Source organism: Silurus aristotelis (assembly GCF_946808225.1).
Source record: "Silurus aristotelis genome assembly, chromosome: 1".
NCBI classification, from domain to species: domain Eukaryota; kingdom Metazoa; phylum Chordata; class Actinopteri; order Siluriformes; family Siluridae; genus Silurus; species Silurus aristotelis.
This window is the reverse complement of record NC_139574.1, coordinates 23,590,364-23,610,555: the sequence shown is the minus strand read 5'-3', so window position 1 is coordinate 23,610,555 and position 20,192 is coordinate 23,590,364. Positions and strand designations below refer to the sequence as shown.

At 35.4% G+C, this 20,192-nt stretch overlaps 2 protein-coding genes across 5 annotated transcripts; one reads left to right on the top strand and one right to left on the bottom strand.

The window, feature by feature from the left end:
• The first annotated feature begins 1,679 nt into the window (after positions 1-1,679).
• Positions 1,680-4,941, top strand: hapln2 (hyaluronan and proteoglycan link protein 2). Its single transcript, XM_083561165.1, has 6 exons — positions 1,680-1,894; positions 2,173-2,274; positions 2,370-2,729; positions 2,840-2,956; positions 3,119-3,301; positions 3,926-4,941. Exons 2-6 carry the CDS (start codon positions 2,196-2,198, stop codon positions 4,201-4,203), a joined length of 1,017 nt encoding a protein of 338 aa, XP_083417291.1. The 5' UTR covers positions 1,680-1,894; positions 2,173-2,195; the 3' UTR covers positions 4,204-4,941.
• On the bottom strand, positions 4,767-19,115 carry bcan (brevican). Of its 4 annotated transcripts, none has more exons than XM_083560646.1 (14): positions 18,871-19,115; positions 14,194-14,276; positions 13,399-13,770; positions 12,999-13,173; positions 12,709-12,836; positions 12,335-12,628; positions 11,302-12,195; positions 10,161-11,168; positions 9,526-9,633; positions 9,144-9,302; positions 8,389-8,471; positions 7,224-7,368; positions 6,824-7,006; positions 4,767-6,608 (listed from the first exon to the last, which is right to left on the bottom strand). In XM_083560646.1, the coding sequence occupies exons 2-14, from the start codon at positions 14,270-14,272 to the stop codon at positions 6,520-6,522; spliced, it is 3,717 nt and encodes a 1,238-aa protein (XP_083416772.1). In that variant the 5' UTR covers positions 14,273-14,276; positions 18,871-19,115; the 3' UTR covers positions 4,767-6,519. The 4 variants fall into 4 exon arrangements, with proteins under 4 accessions (XP_083416772.1, XP_083416773.1, XP_083416771.1 ...); XM_083560647.1 differs by having other exon boundaries at positions 11,302-12,192; positions 18,871-19,006; XM_083560645.1 differs by lacking the exon at positions 18,871-19,115 and adding an exon at positions 14,513-14,593.
• Positions 19,116-20,192: the final 1,077 nt, after the last annotated feature.

Below are 20,192 nucleotides of genomic sequence, written 5' to 3'. Positions count from 1 at the left end.
CTTCTCATCGAACCCCAATATAAAAATAAATAAAAATGCTCTAATATATCTATTTTTTTTTATAGGCAAAGAATTTTGGCATAGCTGAAGAGCACCATTTGAAAGACAGCAACTCACACAAGCACAGTAAAAATTAGAGAGAAAGGAATAAATAAAGAAAGAAAGTGCTTGTTGTCACCTAGACATGCCTTTATGAATGCTAATTGCAGGCTTAGAAAGGGTTCTATTGACGCATCAGCACAATGAAACTGGCCAGAGGAAAGTACTGGAATCTCATTATTAGGTTTTTTTTTTTTCCTCAGTCTTTTTTTCTGCATGGTTTATCTGTTGTTATTGGAATAGGAAAAGAAGCTGACGACAAAGTGATTATTGTATGTTACTTCCTGAATTGTAACCAAGTGGCTGGTTGAAGCAGTGTAATGATAGAGTCCAGTCTCACAGCATTTTGTGATACAGTCACAAAATTTTATCTATTGGTTCATGTTCATAGACACGAATTTCCCTCTTTTTTGTTTCACTAAGCACGACTTTCCATGTAATGTATTCCAAAAGGAAGTATTTTTGATGCCTTCACCACATTTTTCTTTTTTGCCACTGGATACCACAGATGCTGTATTGTTTTTTTCTCAATTGTTATTGATTTTTTTTTTTTTTTTTTTTATGTCTAAGCACTATTACTCAACATTTAATCCGAAGATTTTATCTTGTTTTTTTATTGCTTCATATTCTGTAAGGTACTCACTATTATAAACCATTGTCAATGGTTCCTCCCAGTTAATGAAGGAGACTGTATAAGCTAACCCCAACCATAAACCTATATTTTCTGCCTTATTCTCTGATAAAAATGTAAAAGAAAAAGATTACATTTGGCATTTCTGTCTGCATTACCCATGATCCTCAGCCTTTTTTGCTATGACAGAGACAGACTGACCCAGTTGTGCTGAGTGACACTAAAAAAGAGGAAGTTTCATGAAAATTTAATTAAATTAAATTTCATGACTATAACATGAAATGCCATGAGACTGTGTTGGATAATACCACAGTCAACATTGTCTTTGAGTTACAACAGGAAAAGAAAAAAGCTGTCCTTATTGAGATTAAAAAGCAATAGTAATAGGATACATCAACTCTATGAGATTTCACTCTCCACTAAACCATTCTTTAATAACAATTAATTCAGTGATCTAAAGTCTGTGGGGATTAGTTCATTGTTCCATGTTCTAATGAATGAACCTGATTAAGATCTTGAAATATTTGGGTGTTTTGCAATAAAAGATATTGGTGTAATTACAAAAATACAATATCAAGATGTTTACCTTGGAAATCATACTAAACACAGTTTGTGAATATGGTTATTATTATTTGTGTATATCACTTTTAAATACCTAAGAGAAACTGTGCACAGATTCCTGAAACAGCACATCTAGGTGTAAATAAGTGTAAATCTGCATAAATGGTGACTAATGTCATATCCATTTTTTCCAGGCTAGCCTCTGGTTCCACTTTGACCCTAAATTGCTTATTTAAGATGAATAATACATTATACTATATATAAATAATTTATTTATATGTATAATATTTAGCTTGTCTTCATTAACATTAGGTTCTGAAAAGTGATGAGAGGAACAATGGGTGTCTGTCTGAATGAAACATCTGGAACGGAGGGGATAGACCAACCTACTGTGACCGATAGAGAGAGAGAGAGAGAGAGAGAGAGAGAGAGAGAGAGAGAGAGAGAGAGAGAGAGAGAGAGCATCCTATTGATAGTGGTTAAAAACTGTATGACTGTATGAGCTCACCAGATCAACAAGCAAAGCTTTATGAAATTGCTGAACCCTTTTTTTTTACATTTAGAAATTAAATGAAGGGAGATAGAAGACAAAAGGCATAAGAGGTTTGAACATTTATTATTGATTATTTGTCATATACCCTATTTCTTTTTGCTAAATCTGTATTTGATGTATCATTAATGCATGTAAATTGCATTTTGCATGGAAAACTAGCAAAATGTTGGAGTAATTTATAATGTAAATAATTAATATTTTATCCGTAATTGACATAAGATTAATTCTTTTAGTTGGAACCTACAAAACTGACCTTTGTATTACCAGACTAAAAATTTATATAATTGAATAGCAAGCACTAAACATTTTTATTTCTTTCTTTTCACAGACAAGAAAAAGGTACACTTAATCATGAACTGTGCAGCTTTTATAATGTTGACTACCAGTTTTCTTTATTTGACTGAAGCAGATAATCTGTACTACAGTAAAGGTAATGCTTAAAATGTATTTCATTAAAGTTATCAATTCATCATATTTCTTTGTCAAATGCTTATTTTTTTTATTACTTTTTAAAATATTTTTCAGACAAAGATAAAGATCTGCAGTACCTTATGGAACCACCAGTGTATGCTGAAATAAATGCACGCAGAAGAGAGAATGCCACCCTGCCATGTATTCTGCGAACTGTACCTTCTCAATACAGAGTTAAATGGAGTAAGGTTGAACCTCTTCATACAGGTGCAGAAAATATTGTTCTCATGAGTAATGGGCATGAGGTTAAATATTATGGCACATGGCAGTATAAAGCAAGCCTTCGACGTTTACATGCTTTGGACATTTCTCTCCGCCTCACCAAGCTGGAGCTCCAAGATTGGGGTCTGTACAAGTGTGAACTGATCAATGGCATTGATGAAGAGAGTGTCACCATCACTCTAAATATTGAAGGTACAGGAAAGAAAAGCATAAATACCAAATACATCAATGCTTTTAATAGGTTAAAAAAAGAAGCTGCCATCTTCCAAAAATAACAATATAAATCACCGCTTATGTTTCAGGGGTTGTGTTTCCTTATCAAAGCAGCCATGGACGTTATAAATTTACCTTCTTTGATGCTAAAAATGCTTGTGCAGAGCAGGATGCAATACTGGCAACATACACACAGCTTTTCAGAGGTAACAACTTTTATCATTTAAACCAATAATACTCTATATCCACTGCACACAATTCACACAATCTAAATTTACAAAACAAAAAAAAACACTTGTAGATATATGATCTCCTTAATTGTTAGTATGACTTATAATTCATATCTTCCATAATGATTCAATGCATAGAATGGACAGAAGGTCTGGAGTGGTGTAATGCTGGGTGGATAAATGATGGAACTGTCCACTACCCCATTCTGAATCCACGGCTAGCTTGTGGGAAAGATCTTCCTCCAGGAATCCGCAGCTATGGGCCCCGGCACAAGACCAAGGACCGTTTCGATGCCTTCTGCTTCACCTCTACCACTGAAGGTCAGCAAATGCATGGCACTGCAGATTATTTGACCAATTCCTCACATGGTTATAATAAAAGAAAATAGTTAAAGGTGCCATAGCAAGAATGGCCTCTAAATTGTTTGTTTAGTAAAGTTGGAAAAAATGATAATATTTTAATCACCCAGTATGACTAATTATTCAATGCTGCAGTGATAGTCAACAGTAATGCAGTGTCTATCTAGTGTGTAGAGCTTTCATAAAGTAGTCATTTTGAGAATGTGGCCACTGAAATCAAACTGACAAACACATGCAGGAGATATGGTGGGCTCAGTAAAAAACAAGAAGAGGAGAAAGACAATGCACTGTTGTTAGATTAGACAGGAGAGAGTCTGTTAGAGTGAAATTGTTTCTGTGGTGACATTTTAGCTCCTGCTATGTCAGTGCAATATTGGCAGCTATGAAATGTCATGAAAATGTGACATATCAAAGAACTTGTTTCCTTCAAATTAGATTGTCAAGTGATTTTATTTAATTAGAATATTGATTGTGTAGAGAATATTTTGATGATTCAAATTTTATTGTTACTTTTAAGTTGAATATATGTGAAGAAACATGCACGTTTCCACATATTTAACTTTTTATACTTTTACTTTCAAACAGGTTCGGTGTTCTATGTCCCAGGTCCACTAAATTTTTTGGAAGCAACTCATGCCTGTAAGGAAAAAGGAGCAAGCCTGGCCCGTGTGGGAGAACTCTATTCATCCTGGAAGTTTCAGAGATTGGAGCGCTGTGATGGAGGTTGGCTACAAGATGGTAGTGTGCGTTTTCCCATCATTACACCTAGAAAGCGCTGTGGAGGATTCTCACAACAAGGGGTTCACAATTTTGGATTCCTTAAAAAGAGTGTTAGTCTCTATGGGGCATATTGTTACAAGTAAATATCAACATAGGGATAAATGATTACAGATTCTCCAGCTCTGCAGTGTGGAAAAATCTGCAGGTGTCAATGTAACAGTTCCCACATACCCTGAGAATGATTTTTTTTTTTCCCGGCGCAGCAATATGATATATTTTGACATGTGATACTTTGGCAAGTTACATGACCAGATTTGTTCTGTGGGAATATACTGTAGGAATTTTTAGACCAAAAATGTAAACATTTATACAAGTTTCACTTATATGTGCAACTCACAATAAACTTCAACTTTAGTGTCACTATCAGAGAATGAGTACAGAGACAATGAAATGCATTTTATACATAATTAAAATAATAATGTAGTTATTTATCTACAGATATTTCATAACCCACTTTTTTATGACCAGTCTTTTATGTCTGTCATAATATTTTTATGTATAATATTAAAGCACATATGTATTTATATTGTATATGTTTCACATGACCATTAAAATGTAGACATCTTTATGTACTCATAAGCATTATGTGTGGACTTAATTCTAGAGTACCTAAAATAATAACATAAGAACAAATAACTATAGTTGATACTGTTAGTCAATTTTGTTTTATTAATATGATTTTTATATAAAATTTCAGAACAAATACAGAATCCTACAATTTCTGAATGAATGACACCATATACCAGATGGCTTGACCTTAAAAAAAACCAACAACAACAAAATAAGAAGATAAATAAAATGTGTAAGCCAATTAATGTGAAGTTAATGTTTGTAGTATTTGTTTTATTTCTTCCGGGGTCTGTTTCACACTATATTTATCAATGAAAAAATCCATACAACAAAAATAAATTACCACAAAAGATTTGCGTACAAAATCAGTAAAGTGCTTCACAAATCTAAATGATAGACCTAGTGGCACTGATTAATGTATTAGTAACACATTCACGGACCTATGATTGACAGCCAATTAGATTCAATAACATCCATCCAATAGTTTTGAAGTCACCCTAAAGACTAGATATAATTTTCCAATATTTAGTAAAGATAGTGAATATTATACCGAGAAAACAAATGAGCAGATTTTTGTCTTATGAATGTGATTTTGATTAGAATGAAATCAATTATTTCTGAAGAACAAATAAACATTAAAGTATTCAAAAGCAGAAGATATCTACACTTAAAGAGGTATACACTCAGCCAGTATGTAATGTCACCAAAAGAAGCAGAAAAGCAGAATGAATTCTTAAGTCAGTAAAAACAGTTATGATTTCTTATGATGTTAAAACCAGAATCATCAGCATTAAAAAGTGATTATTCCTCAGAGCAAACAAGAGATCTAAAAAAACCTGAGCACTTTAAAATCTACATTTTTTTCTTTTTTACAGCCAAGCATAAATGAACCCACATTTTTTTAACTAAATTTGTCTCACTGTAATTGTGGATGCTTGTTTTATTAAAGAGCTAATTGGAAGCTCTCAATCAAGAAATGCACAAAATACTGTGCATGTAAATTGCCTTGAAATCTGTAGACCATGTTCTTTGTTTAGTGCTTTAAGAATCTAAAAGATGTAGTCAAATACCGGTTCTTAAATTGATTATATATGTATTCTGCATGGCTGAGAAAGCCCAGGTTTTTACTGTATGCAAATGCCAGAATGACAGTAGCCAGTAAGAATTACTAAACTCATTTACACTGCCAGGTTTAACGGAAGTAAGCCAGGATCTTCAACCTGCTTTTTCCACATTCATTTTCAAGTATTAAAGTGTGAAATTGTATTTATTTTAACTTGCATGGTTTTGAAGTTCTGTGGATATAAGAATTTTACATTTAGAGGCCACTAATAAACAAATGTGTAAGTAATTATGCTTGGTCACTGAAGATGAGCTGTTATCCTAAAATTTCCTATAAGATTGATATCAGCAGTGGATTGTTTCCTCTCTGTGCCTGCATTTACCCTGGCTATGCACTTCTGCCTACTAGTGGCAGTAATGGAAACTTTCCCTTGAATGAAATGAGCTCTTTATGAACAGTGGCATCAGTTTAATTCAGACCAGCTGAGGTTAAATAGAATTTGCTTTGATATGAATCTCTACTTTTTGTAAACTGTAATCTGCATTTACTAACTAATTGGAAGAAAGTTATGGGTTTTTGTGCCATAGAATTACAAAATAAGTAATTCAGTGTCAGGAAAATGTATGAAAGAAGCTGATGACTGGAGCAGAACAATTCAAGTGTGATTTTTGCCTGAAACTTTGAAAGTGTGAATGATGACTAATGCAGGTCTCATTAAGAAAAGGGAATGGAGCATTGAAAGAGAAAAATGAAGAGACTGGTTGGTTTACAATCTCCAAAGTGGTGGTTTTGATTTTTCTGTGGTTTCTTGGTTGTTTGCAGGGGGCAATGTAACTTGTTTTCTTTTTGAATCCACTGGATTTGTTAAAAAAAAAAAATAAATAAAAATAAATAGTGAGATCATTTCTAGCAGTACACAATATAAATGTAAACAATATAAAGAGTTGTGAAAGAAATTCTGATTAAGCTACAAGAGTCATTAAAATTCATTTTTACTTATCCATCGATTATTTTGTCAATAGTCAATCTTAGCAAAAACAGTAGTTATCATTTGTAAAACAGTGTCTTACGTGGTGTACAGGTGATCTGTGGCTCCTCCCACTGTCCATTGCTTTGGCAATTGATGATAGGTTTGTGTCTTTGAAGGAAACCCTCCACACAGTGGTAACGTACCTGAGCATTAATCACATATCGATCTTTGCGCTCACCAAACTGCTTAGCATTCAAGACCAGAGGTGGCTGGCCACAAACAGCTGAAATGTATATAAAAGAAAATATTAGATATATGGTTATATTAGCTAACCATAGAATGCGTAAATGTTTTTTTTATTAGTACAACAATGTGCTCACAGAACAATTTGCTGATAAAATGTCCATTTTCAAGTCCTTGTAATGACCAGTTTGCATAGTGTGCACACTGACCACCCATTTCTTTGAAGAGAGCTCCTTACACAAATATGAAATACTTACTTGTGCCCTTTTTGCAAGTGTAGGACATATGGTAGTTACAGGGTACATCACTCCATCGTCCGCCATCATGCCATACCATCACCACACAGTCCTCTCCTGACAGGAAATAGCTATCAGGCTGACCAAGATACCAGTTCTCATACAGCTGAAACAGAGAAGAAGAAAGAAAAACATTGTTGAAATTTTCAAAGATCAAAAAAAAAAAGAAAAAAGTTAGACAGTATGTAAAGTATGAAGAAAGTCTGTATCAGTCTGTTGTTAGAGAGAAAATTTGGCATTTTTTCAGTTCGTTCATCCACAAATTGCTTTCTAGCCCAAATAAATTCAGTAAACCATTTTTACCAGCATAGTGCTAGGTGCTGAAAATCAAATATGATATAATATATTTGATTTTATTTGATCATATCATATAAAAATTTTTAACTGGAGTCAAAGTCCAAGGACATTTGAGTGCATTTGGATATGATTCATATCCTTCAACAGTGTTGAATTTTTTTTAACTACATGTAACCTTTCAATGTGACCTTGGCTATGGGCAGTGTTACTTGGTGACTACATAACAAACAGTATGCACCCACAGATGTTGTACATGCTTTAAGAGGGGACAGTAGAGCTTAGGATGCTATACAAGTTTACTAAACACTATAGGTGAAAAGGGTGTCTTGCATGCAGACTGAACAACCCTACAAAGACTGTTGCCACAACAGAGCACATACCAAAGATAAAGGACGATGTGTAGAAAAGTCAGTTTACTGTCTAATAATTTAGCTTAAGTTGCATATTTTATCATGTGCTTGGGAATAAGGTACACTGAAACATTTAAAAGATATTTTCTTTTTTTTTACTGAAGTATACAGAATGTATGTAAATTATATAAACAACGTCTTTTTTGTGTTTTGGAAGCAATACCATACAGTATTGGATGTAGAGACAGAAGAAATACCCAGCTTTTCTGACAACGCTATAAGATTAAATGAAAACTACTACAAAACAGGATGTTGTTTTAATCCAACATTCCAACCTTAAACACTTTCAGAGAAAAGGTCAGTCTACAGAAACAGTAGTTTACAAGCACCTTTCCCAGCACCTCACAGTGCAATTAAAAGAGAGGTCTGTAAGCTGCACCAGTGGGATACCATCACAATTTAAGCAATACAAAGCGTACCAGCGGGTTTCCATCAGACCAGCGGAAATCACCCTCAATGGTCCTGTCATTGAGACCAGTCCACTGGTACTCCCTGTACTTATCTGTAGAAGAAAAGCATGACATGAGTCACACAGCAAATGCCTGTTTATAATTATGCTTTTCAGAGCTAAAGACAATACAGCCTTAAACTCTGGCTTCAAAAGATCCTAGAGGGATTGGCAAGCCTGGCTAGTTTCTTGCATACAGGAAAAAACATTTAAATGGATAATTTTGCTTATATGCTATAAGGTCGGACAAGTCATTTTAGAATGGATTAGATTAGATTTAATTAAATTGTAATTTTGTAAATGTACAGTGCCAATGAAATGAATTTTGAATGAAACGTGTCAAAATATTACAAATGAGAATTACTACGTTTTTTTCTTGGTTTCAGATCATGTTAATGATATGGTAACCTTACAATTAACTCATTTAAAAATAATTTGTGCATTATCAGACACTTCCAACAATTTGTGTGACTGTTGTCTGGACCAAACCCACCTTCACATCTGAAACTGCTTTCTTACATATATTCAGTTCAATAAGCTTAAAACAAAATATAGTTGATTATATAGTTGCAAATATAGCAAATTGATTACTTATGTCACTAATGTAGCTGTGTATGTTATATACTTAAGCGCTAAATTAACTGCAAATTAAGTACTTACTGTATCTAAAAACAACCAAATTAATTTCACATTAGAAACAGTAAATGTAAGTAAATTTAAACCTACAGTTGATAAAATATTGCTCTTCAGGTGACATAACAGAGACCAGGTGACCGCCAGACATCCGACAATGCTGCTCTGCCCCCTCCCAGCTCTGACGTTTTGAGAAGTGCTTATAACAGTTGCCCTGGAACTTCTCCCAGCCTGGCTCACATTGCTCCAGATCTCAAAATAACAATAAAGGGAAGACATTTTTAAATAAAACTTCAGAATCAGCATTAAAAAGTTTGGATCGAATCTCTACTAAATAAGAATACACTTTCTTAGGATGTATTCTAAAATTTAGAAACTGAAGTATAGGTCTAATCATTCCATTTATCTTTGTAGGTTGGTAACAACAAACACAGTCTACAAAAAATATTGTAGTTTGATGTAAAACACAACTCACCAATTTGGCAGAAATCTCCCCCATAGGTTGGAAGACAAAGGCACTTAACTATAGCACCTATGTCTACACAGGTACCTCCATTGGAACATGGATTCTCCAAACAGCCATCTAAAAATACACAATTCCCACTTTAAATCTGTCTGCTTAAGCATGGTATGACAACTTGGATAGTATAGTGCAGATAGTGTACAGGTAATGAAGTTACTGAGTTGAAAGATAGATAAGTCTTGGTTTGTCCACTAGATGGAACCATTATATTGCTGGTGAAACTGCAAGCAAAAACTTGTGAAACAATACATTTTTTAATCTGGCAGCCATCAGTACTTCATGTTTTTGTTTTTGTCTGTTTTTACACAAGGTGCTCCAGAGGTTCACAATTATAATTAACACAATATACAATTTTAGATAGCAGAAAATTTATATATACATTTATTTATTTTATATAATTTTTATATATATATATATATATATATATATATATATATATATATATATATATATATATATATATATATATATATATATATATATAAAAATGCAATTTTATGTAACCTAGTATCTATTGTAAAAGTAACCTGAAATAAATAGGAAGCATAATAAAGTCTAGGAAAAAAAAAAAAAAAAAAGATTTATACCTGATATGCTTGTTCTAAGTGCTCTCTCTGTTGGCCCCGGAGGTGGGGTTACATGGTATGTCGGGGTTGTCAGTTCATTCTCTTCCTTTCTTGTTGTAGATTCTGTGGTGAAAGTCAAGTCTTGATATGCATGTTCCTTGTCATTAGTTGCAATGGAGGAAGTCAGACTCTGAGTCTCCTTATTGTTTTCAGAAGTGGGAACTGCAGTAGGGTCTGATTCAGCTGAGGAGTCAGGATCATCTGTGATTAATTGGGTATCACCACTGGTCTCAACATCTGCCCGGAACTCCTGTGGTGGGGTAGGAGTAGTCAAAGTGTCCCAGAATGGTGTTAGAGTAATGTCTGGAATCAGTGTAACCTCTACAGCAAAATGAGTCGTGCTGGAAACATTTTCAGTATTGTTAAACTCTGTCGTGTTCAGGTGAAGCAGGTGTGTGGGTAAAGGAGTGGTACTGGGATAAGGGAGGTCTGTGACTGATGACCCCCCTCCAGAAGAGTTTTCTGTTTCCTGTGAGATATCTTCATGGCCAATATTGTCTTTGCTTGACATTGTTCCAGTATTAGTCAGTGGAATTATTGACACAGTTTGAAAGATTGGTGCTTTTTTTCTATCCTGTTCAATCTTTTTCACCTCTTCCTTTATGATGCTGCTGCCAGATGTAGTACTGCTCTCTGGAACAGGAGTAGTGTCCAACTCCTGAGAGGAACTTGTCTCCACATCCAGTGCCTTTGGAGAAATAGATGTGCCCAACAGGTGAGGTGCAGGTGTTGTAAGAAGGGTCAGCAGTATTACATTATCATCACCTGATCCATCAAAAGGCTCTGTTTGTTTCTCAGATAAATGTACTGGTGTCACAGTCACTCCTGACTCATGATCACTATCATTATCAGCTGAACTGAGAGACACCACTAGGGATTCAGCTGAAGTATGTCCTCTTTCTTGCTCCACTTCATCTGTAGTACTGGATATGTCTGTTACAACAGACTGCTCATGACTTTGCTCAAAACCTGTGAGGTGGCATTTAAAAAAAAATTAATTTAAAAAAGTCAAAAAAAAATCTAAGGTTATTATTATAATTTTGCTAATACAAAGATGATACAATTCTTAAAATTTAAAATGCATTTTATTTTTTTCACTTACTCTGCATTGGCTGACTTAGATCTTCCAGCAAAGAACCCTCTGTGGTGGTTTCAGATAAAGAATGTTCGTAGGTAACTTTTAGACTCAGTGTGACATTTGAGCCAAATTTCTCTGAGAATGCTGTAGTCAGTTCACTTCCTGAGCCCTCAGTGATTTCTGAAGAAGTGGTCTGAGTTTTGAGGTCCAGATTGAAATCTGATTCCAATGCCCTAGTGATGTTAAAAGGTTGTTCTGTTGCAGTAGAATTTTCATTGACATGGCTTTCATTTTGATAATCAAAGTTGTTCTCAGGCATGGCTTTCAATCCTCCAATCTCCCTAAACTCATACAATGGCTCCAAGTTATCAACAGTTATGTTTGGTTTACTCTCTGTAAACGTGTTATATTCCCCCGTCTCTTTTGGCTCCAGGCTGGTGCCTGTCATAGGCTGATAGTATGTATGATTGTCAGTCTTCACTTCTAAATCAGCTGTACCATTCTCTTTATCTTGGTATATTGTTGACTTTGGTTGATCCCAGCTGGGCCCTGTGTATATCTTTGGCACTGATTTAGAGTCAGTGGGCTTTGTAAGCACTTCTAGCCTGGAGCTCTGAGTCGGTTCAAGTACCTTTTTGTATATTGCTGAAGTGGTGAGTATATTTCTGCTAACAGTGGTTGTATGAACTTTATCAAATGGGGATAGTGTAGTGTCGTGCTTCTCCGTCTTTACTGTTTTTTTGCTGGAGAATGAGAAAACCTCAACAGCCCCTTGAACCTCATTTTCTGTTTTCTGTGTTACATGACCTGAACTAAACTCTTCTTCTGTGTCAGCTAAGGTCACAATGTCCTGGTTAATATTTTCTGACTCTGTGGCCAAGTACTCAAAAGGGCTGACTGTCTGAGAATTAAAGTCTTCTGTGAAAAAAAAAAAAGAACAATGAAATTCAGATACTATATAATTGCCAGAATTTCCAATGGGTGTATTTCATTATCATCAATATGCTTAGAATAGTAAAAATTTTTAAAAAAGACATTTGAAAGAAATGCTTGTTACCTCTAAAGCAGTAGGCATCGTAGCGTGTGTGAGGTTCAGGAAAGCCAGTTTGATTGCTGTAGCGATAGACAGTCTTAACACCAGGTTCTGGGCCTCCACAACGCTCCCGTGGGTGTACAATAGGATATCGTACACTACCATCAGCTAGCCAACCTGGACTACAGTGATCAAGACCATCGTTCCATGCCGCATACAACTGGCTTGTGCTGGCTAATTGTGCACCCTGTTGCTCACAGTATGCTTTAGCCTCAGCCAGTGTGAATCGCTTTGAGGTAGATCCATAGAACACTTTGCCTGAAGTAAAAGAAAAAATTAAGGCCTTAAAATACAAATTAGGCAAATAAAATACAAAATACAAAAATATAATTACTTACCACGAATGCTCTCTATGTAGCAATAAACATCATAAAGCTCATCAGGCTCCATCATGCCATAGTTTCGGACCCCTGGCAGGCCATCCATATCTCCAAAGCAGCCCTCACGAGGTGTATGGATAGGGTATCTGAGTTTTTGTTTTTAATTGAATTTATTATTTATATTAATTACACATATGAAATATGCTTTAAGTTATTAATATTGTCTATTGAACAAGAAATGCATTCATGATGACTCATGCTAAAGCAACACTGTTAGGGCATAATGAGTTACATGGGAATCCAATGACCTGACAGATCCATCTGCTAACCAGCCGGCATCACATTGCTCATAACCACTGTGATATGCTGCCAGAAGCTGCTCTGGAGTAGCAATCTGACCTCCAATGTCTTCACATGCATTCTGGGCCTCGCCAAAGGAGAAGGCGTAGCGGCTGGAGGCGTGTCGATAGTGAAACACAACTCCTAAGGATAAACAAATATGAAATGTTTAAATCATATATTAAAAATAATAAATGAATATAGTTTATTATGTAATCTAAAAAAATTATAAAAGTTGTAAAAAGTTGTAGCTACACAGATTATACTAGATTATATTAGGCACACAGATGAAAATATTCATAGAGTACAATTAACAAGCATTTTTTATGGTGAAGCTGTTACACCTCTAAATTGCCAATGGATTATTACCTTTAACTTTAATCTGAGCCAGATCATGAGCATCGTCCAATCCCTGCTGAACCTCACAGCGGTAGAATCCTGTATCGTTGTGCCTCAAGCTGTCCAGCTGGAGAGTAAGATCAGTTGGAGAAGATGCATAATTTGGCAGAGAGGCCCGACCTTTATAAAGCTCACTGATTTTCACCCTGTCCCCTCGTGCCACTAGGATCTCAATCTCTCGTCCAGAGGAGAGAATGCTCCACTTTATCCTTGGCATGGTTTGACCAGTGAAAAAAGACAGGGGTGGCAGTGACAAAAGGCACTGAAGATTTAAAGATCCTCCCAAAACGGCAGACACAAGAGGGCTGTCAGGGATCATAACTTGTAAGAGCCTTGTTTCATCTGAAGAAAAGAAATAATGTAACGATGGAGTTATTATATTAAAGAAAATTACTAATGACCACTTATGACATCAGTTCCTCAAAACACACACAATTAAAAAAACAAGAAACAGAAAACATTCACATCCAAAAGGAAAATCATAATATGGAAAGACCATATTAATTATTTGGATGAGAAATCAAGACTAAGAAGCTCTAGCCAAGTGACTGAAACATCATCAGTCAAGCAAATACACAGCTGAAAAATAGTAATTTTCACCTCTGACCTTGAACCTTTTACTTAGGTCTTACCGTGAAGTAGTAAACACAGCCTATTGCAGGCTATTGAAAGGCCAAAAATAGGTAAAATAGTGATAAGCACTTCCATGCATAGAGTGTTGAATCTTATTAATAATAACTTAGTCCATATGTGGAATTGACACACCTGTTCCTGGTGTAGGGACAGCAGAGGACAGCAGGACAAAGGGACACAAGGCACACAGCAGTAGAGGCAGGAACATCATTGATCTGAAAAGAGAACAAGGGAGAGCAAATATTGAAAAACCAACCAATTCCACAGTACAAATAATAACTGCTTATTGTAGATGGAAACCAATTTGTTAAAAAAATAAAATAAAAATAAATAAATAAAAATAATGAGGTCAGTTAAAGAAAACAGAACTTCAAAATGAACTTCAAAAAACAGAACTTCAATTTTTTAGACTAATGATTCAAACACATTGATTTGTTGTCATTTAATCAACCTGGATTTTGTTCTAGCTTGGGACAGCATATTCATTTAGGAAACTGAAGCATGCTTTCACATGCATGTGTCCAGATTGAGCGAGAAAGCGTGAAAAACACAGAGCTAAACTGTGTGTGTGTGTGTGTGTGTGTGTGTGTGTGTGTGTGTGTGTGTGTGTTCTTTGTCCATTTACTGTTGCCAGATTGGAGTCATTCCTAATCTAACTCTCCTTTAATGCATCTTGCAAAATCTAGACAGATTAAACTTGCATAATTTAATCACTGAATTGTATTGTATAGACTATTGAACATAGGAATATCTAAAAATATCTTGACTCTAGACATTCATTATAGCAACCCTCTTCTAAGGTGTGGTCTTCTTTGACAGCAGACGATTCAGCAAAGTTATCATTTATGTTGGAGCGTTTAATGGTTTTTTTTTTTTTTTTTTTAGCTTACTTTGAAAGCCTTTGTCTTGTGTAATTTTCACATTCATAAATGACTGTTGATTCAGCTGTTAGGGATTACTGGATACTGCAACTGGCAACCCTGTGTGCTTTCCAGTTGGCATCAGGATGCAGTGGGCTTTTGGCACTCTGGAGTGTGATCTGAATTCTGATGATGAAACTAGTTGTCTTCCCTTAAACGTGTAATTTGGCTCAGATATCTTTATTCTTTATTCTTCACTCAGTTTGAACTAAAATATAAGCTATTCTTTCATTTTTAATATGCAACTCTACCTGAATAGGAAGGGACATTTCAGTTAGACATTGGTAGTTGCTACAGAAAAGTGGAAGAAGTAAAGAAAGAAAGGACCACCTGCTAGACTGAGTACACTAGCATTTGTAAAAAGCAAATGAACTACATGGTTATCCTGTAAAGGGAAGTGCTTGAAAATCAGGTCAGACAGAGCCTACAGGACATGCAATTTTGATAATTTTTTTTTTAGCAGAAGCCTGCATAAACATACAGCTTTTCAGATATGTTAATTAGCAGATTCAAAAACCATTTAACATGCATTGCAGCATTTACACTAAATGTCTACATTGCAGTGTACAAAGAACACACATACAGTTCAGTCTGTTCGGGCTTTCCTTAAACTGAGGATGAATATACTGTACAGCATAATTACAACAGCGTATAATAATTATAGTCGCTTATAGTGTAATTATAGAAGTCTAATCTCTACTCTTCTGTCTTTTTTTTATTTCTCTTGCAGTCTTGCAGTCTTGTACAACTAACCATATGTGAAATTAAAGATGTCAGGGAAATGATGAGCCAGAAGACTGAGATATTGCATTTTGTACAGACGATGAAATTTTATTCAGTTTAACAAATATAATTAAGTTATAATTAATCAAGAAGAGAAAGGTATCTGCAGGGATAAAAAGGTAGGTGGTGCCACTTCTGCTAAAGTAGAAATCCCAATTTAAAAAATAATAATAAATTAGACCTTAATTGTGGAATCTGGCTTTCTAAATCACTTAAGCACCCAACATTGAAACATCTGTTTTTAATTAATAGAGAATGTTTTTTGTTTTAACCACAATAATGTTTTAACCACAAATTCTTATCGTTATACTAACAATTCTGCTTTGAATTACAGGCCATGCCATAGTTTAAGGAACCAGGCACAGGGGTTGCATGAAGCAGCTCAGAGTAACCCAGCCATAAAAATCTCAGCCACAGAATAGCAGAAAACCCTAACATCATATTGCTTTTCACAAATGATGTGCACAAACCAGGTCATAAGAGTGGGGGTAGACGACAGGGAGGGAGTGGGAGTCTGAGAGCACTGGAAACTGGCATTTAGGAAAGTAAAAAGCGAGAGAGAGAAAGAGAGAGAGAGAGAGAGAGAGAGAGAGAGAGAGAGAGAGAGAGAGAGAGAGAGAGAGAGAGAGAGAGAGAGAGAAAGAGAGAGGGGGGGGGGAGTGCTGTTCTAAGCAGAAAATCACTGGGTGTGTTTTTGTCATCCTCACCAGAGTAAATCTTGGACTTAATGCCCAGCTTGAGCTTGGGGGAAAATTAAAGAGGAAGATGTAATTTCCAGTGCTAGTTACCATAAAGCCTCAGAGAAAATGAAGGAAAACCAAATGCTGGTGAGAGACTCACCTAAACTTACAATCAAGCTGCCAGCTCTCCCCCCATTTATCTCAATTTCTCTTTCCAGAAAATGTTCTGCTTCCTCTGTCTCTTTCTCAGTCCGTCTAGCATTTACAAGATTGTCTGGTTCTAAATTGTTAATGAAAGCATTGGGGCAGTCAGCTTTGATCTGCATTTCTGTTCCTTGAGAGTCATTCCTCCCCAATGCTCTCAGTGCATGGCCTATAGCCATGACCACATTTCCATAATCCAGGGGAAAAGGAGCCAGACTGCTTGTTCAGAGGGTGAGCGGTGGAAAGCACAGTCCAAAAACTTAAGGAGCATTTGGACAAAATGTTCAATGACTTTGGGAAATTACAGAGGCCACGCTTTCCTAAAAGGTCAGATCAGGATGAGGAGGAGAAGCAAGATTTGTATACTGTATAAGAGGGATGAGAAGTGTTGCAGTACTATTACATCAGATATCAATCTTTTATCCCCTACATTATGCCACGAGGCACATCTCACCAGCTTTAGATGCGTAGTTGAATATTAGGGGACTGTTTCTCAATGGAATGTTATAAAATGCAACACATGAGTTCTCTACATGCCATTAACGCTGTGGAATGAAGCATTGTCTACTACTTTACTAGCTTTCTCAACCTCACTCTTGGCCATTTCTAATGAAATCCTGTCCTCCATTTCTAATCTTTCAGCTTTCTTTTAAAAACACAAAATATTTGGAAATTAATGTTTTAGTAATATAGTTGATCTTTTTCCTGTTCTTTTTCTTCTCCTAAGAAAGAGCATTCCTGACGAATGGTTTTAGGAATATTCTTTTTGTACGAAGGAGGGTAAAAAAATTGAAAGTGTTGAAATGATACAATTTGACAGTTTGGTAATCTAAACAATAATCACATAATCGCACACACACACACACACACACACACACACACACACACACACACACACACACACACAGACCTATCGATCAGATGTCCATTGAGTCACAAGAGCACCAGTAAAGTCAAGCACTGATGTCTGGTGAGGAGGTTTGAGGTGCAGTGAGAGTTCTAATTAACCACAAAAGAGTTTGATTAGTTTGAGGTCAGGACTCCGTGCAGGCCATTCGATCTCTTCCACATCATATTTAAAACTTGTCTTCATAGAGCTTAATTTTTTATTATACAAAGACAACCTAAACAAGTTTGTGCATCCAAATTTGTGCTAGTTTGGGGGAAAGAAAACACATAGTATACATGACATATGCACATGATGGAAAAATTACCTTTTAATGTTTAAAATTAAAAGATTTTTTAAAAACAGTAATATGATCAAAACAGTTCAAGGAAAATGCCAATATAAGCTCCAGTTATCCTAATTTTGGAAGTCCTAATTATTAAATCACTATGACAGCCTTGCACGTGTTCATTCATATATGCATCTATGGTTTCTTCCATGAGCATAATTCTGTGAGAGCCTCCAGATATTTCTGTGAAGCTCATTATGCATGAGATGAGATTAAAATACATGTTGACTGTGGCAGGTAAATTGTTCACACAACCAGAGTTACTGATGTAACTAGCCATATAATAACAGTTCAGTAAGTTTACTTTTGGACTTATCTGGACTTTTATGTCTTTGAGAACATATCAACTGTAGCAAAACAAATCTATTATATCTAAATTAACTACATATATGCAAAAAGGAAAAAAAATCAAGAAATTCTTAATTGTGTTGTTTACAGAAATACAGAGCAAGAAGAGTGGATAATTGGAATAGATTCAATTAGCTGCAGATTTGTTGGACAGCTTTGAAGGGATGAACAATCTCTGTAAGGTTTTTTCACTCTCAAATGTCAAGAACAGATGAGCTCTCTTTAGAAAAAACTAAAAGCACTCAATCATGAGCAAAACTGACAGGCTCTTAAATAGTCTACACACTATGACCTACATAAGGCAAATAGCCTAAAATATGCCAAACAATAGCAACATTTTTAGCATTGTATCAAATAGCCCGAAAAAGAAAAAAAAGACTCAAGTGATTAATGAATAAAATCTGATATTTTACACATTTTTATACAATTTTATTTTTTTATGACAAACTCATTTCAGAAGTGTACTTTTTTAAAACTTACCCACACAGGCACAAACAACACCACCATCAACAATAAACAGTAAAAACAATGAATAGTCAATTAATAATAAGAGGCACACTGAAGAATAATGCAAACCTATGTGTAAAAAAAAAAAAAGAAAAATTAGAAAACAATATTAATAAAAAGACAGTTACCTACCGTATCTCTATACAATCTGCATTAGAGTTATAATGTTATAATCTTGCTCCAGTTATGCACTTCTCTGTAGCAGAACGGCAGAAAAGGCAAACATGTGCCCTGTGTGTGCACAACCCCGAGAGTGAGAACAGAAAAGAGAGAGGGGGGAGGAAAAAAAGCACACAGGATGAAGCTCTCTCTTCCTTTTTTTCGCCAACAGGGAGCACTTTTTACGACCCAAGTGATCATGAAGGAAAAGTAAGACTGGAGTAAGTTGGTCAGATGCAAAATGGTCTAAAGGCCAATAAAAATTTTTTTATTTTTTTTGGCACACAAATTCATCAAGTCAAAGTGAATGATGATAATGATTCAAACAAATTAGAAAAGTTCAGGAAGAGCATCTTGCTGCTTTTTTTCTACAAAGGGAAATACCTACTTTGCCATGTCACATATCATATGCACAAATGGTCAAAAAAAATTGTATATTGGAATTATTATGGTAAGGTACAGGTAAATACCACAAATACACAGTATTTAAAAAAAACATTTTTATATACTAATTCTAAAAATTTTATGCAATAAATTCAAGGTGATATATTCACATCTGCTACTGCCCAGTCTTAGTTTCACAGTTTAGCCCCAGATTCCTGTTCTTGGCTAACAGGAGTGGAACCTAATGTGGTCTACTGTTTGGCTTGTTGTGCATTTTGGGATGCTTTGCTGATTTTCCACCTGCAGAACTCTAACACACTGGATATTTTTGGCTTTTGCACCATTCTGTATAAACTTTAGAGATTGTTGTGCATAAAAATGCCATGAAATCAACAGTTTCTGAAATACTGAAATCTACCTGTCTGTTACCAATAACCATAACACAGTCAAAGTAGCTAAGAACACATCCTACTGTTTGGTTGGAACATTAGCTGAAACTGTTCACCTATATCTGAATCTTTATATGCTGTTGTCACATTAATAGATGACAGGATGTACAGGTATTACTAATAATTCATTCATTCTTCCTTCCTTCAGTAAACACTTTATTAAGGTTGGGCTCATTAATCTGTAGTCTATCTGGCCCATCCTGAGCAATGAAGCAATACACCCTGGATGGGATGCCAGTTAATTGCACGATGCTTACATTCACAAACACCCTCCATGCATTCATGTTTCAGGAGTAGAAAGTTAGTATTTTCAAGTTAGGAAATTGAGAAACCAATGCAAAGCCCAGGAGACCACATTAAACTTAACATATACATATCCAGAACTAAGCAACATGAACTAAGAACACAGGAGCTATATGTTGGCAATGCCATCTGATGTGCCACCATGCTAGTAGAATGACC

What these genes read in the sequence shown, in the direction of transcription:
- bcan (XM_083560645.1), bottom strand. Translation starts at nt 14,547, where the DNA reads ATGAATATGCTGTCCCAAGCTAGAACAAAATCCAG. An exon ending in TGTCCCTACACCAGGAACAG is followed by an intron (nt 13,771 to 14,193) that starts GTGTGTCAATTC and finishes TCTTTTCTTCAG; the next exon opens with ATGAAACAAGGCTCTTACAA. An exon ending in GGGAGATTTCTGCCAAATTG is followed by an intron (nt 9,303 to 9,525) that starts GTGAGTTGTGTT and finishes TGTTATTTTGAG; the next exon opens with ATCTGGAGCAATGTGAGCCA.
- hapln2 (XM_083561165.1), top strand. Translation starts at nt 2,196, where the DNA reads ATGAACTGTGCAGCTTTTATAATGTTGACTACCAGTTTTCTTTATTTG. An exon ending in CATCACTCTAAATATTGAAG is followed by an intron (nt 2,730 to 2,839) that starts GTACAGGAAAGA and finishes CTTATGTTTCAG; the next exon opens with GGGTTGTGTTTCCTTATCAA. An exon ending in CTTCACCTCTACCACTGAAG is followed by an intron (nt 3,302 to 3,925) that starts GTCAGCAAATGC and finishes ACTTTCAAACAG; the next exon opens with GTTCGGTGTTCTATGTCCCA.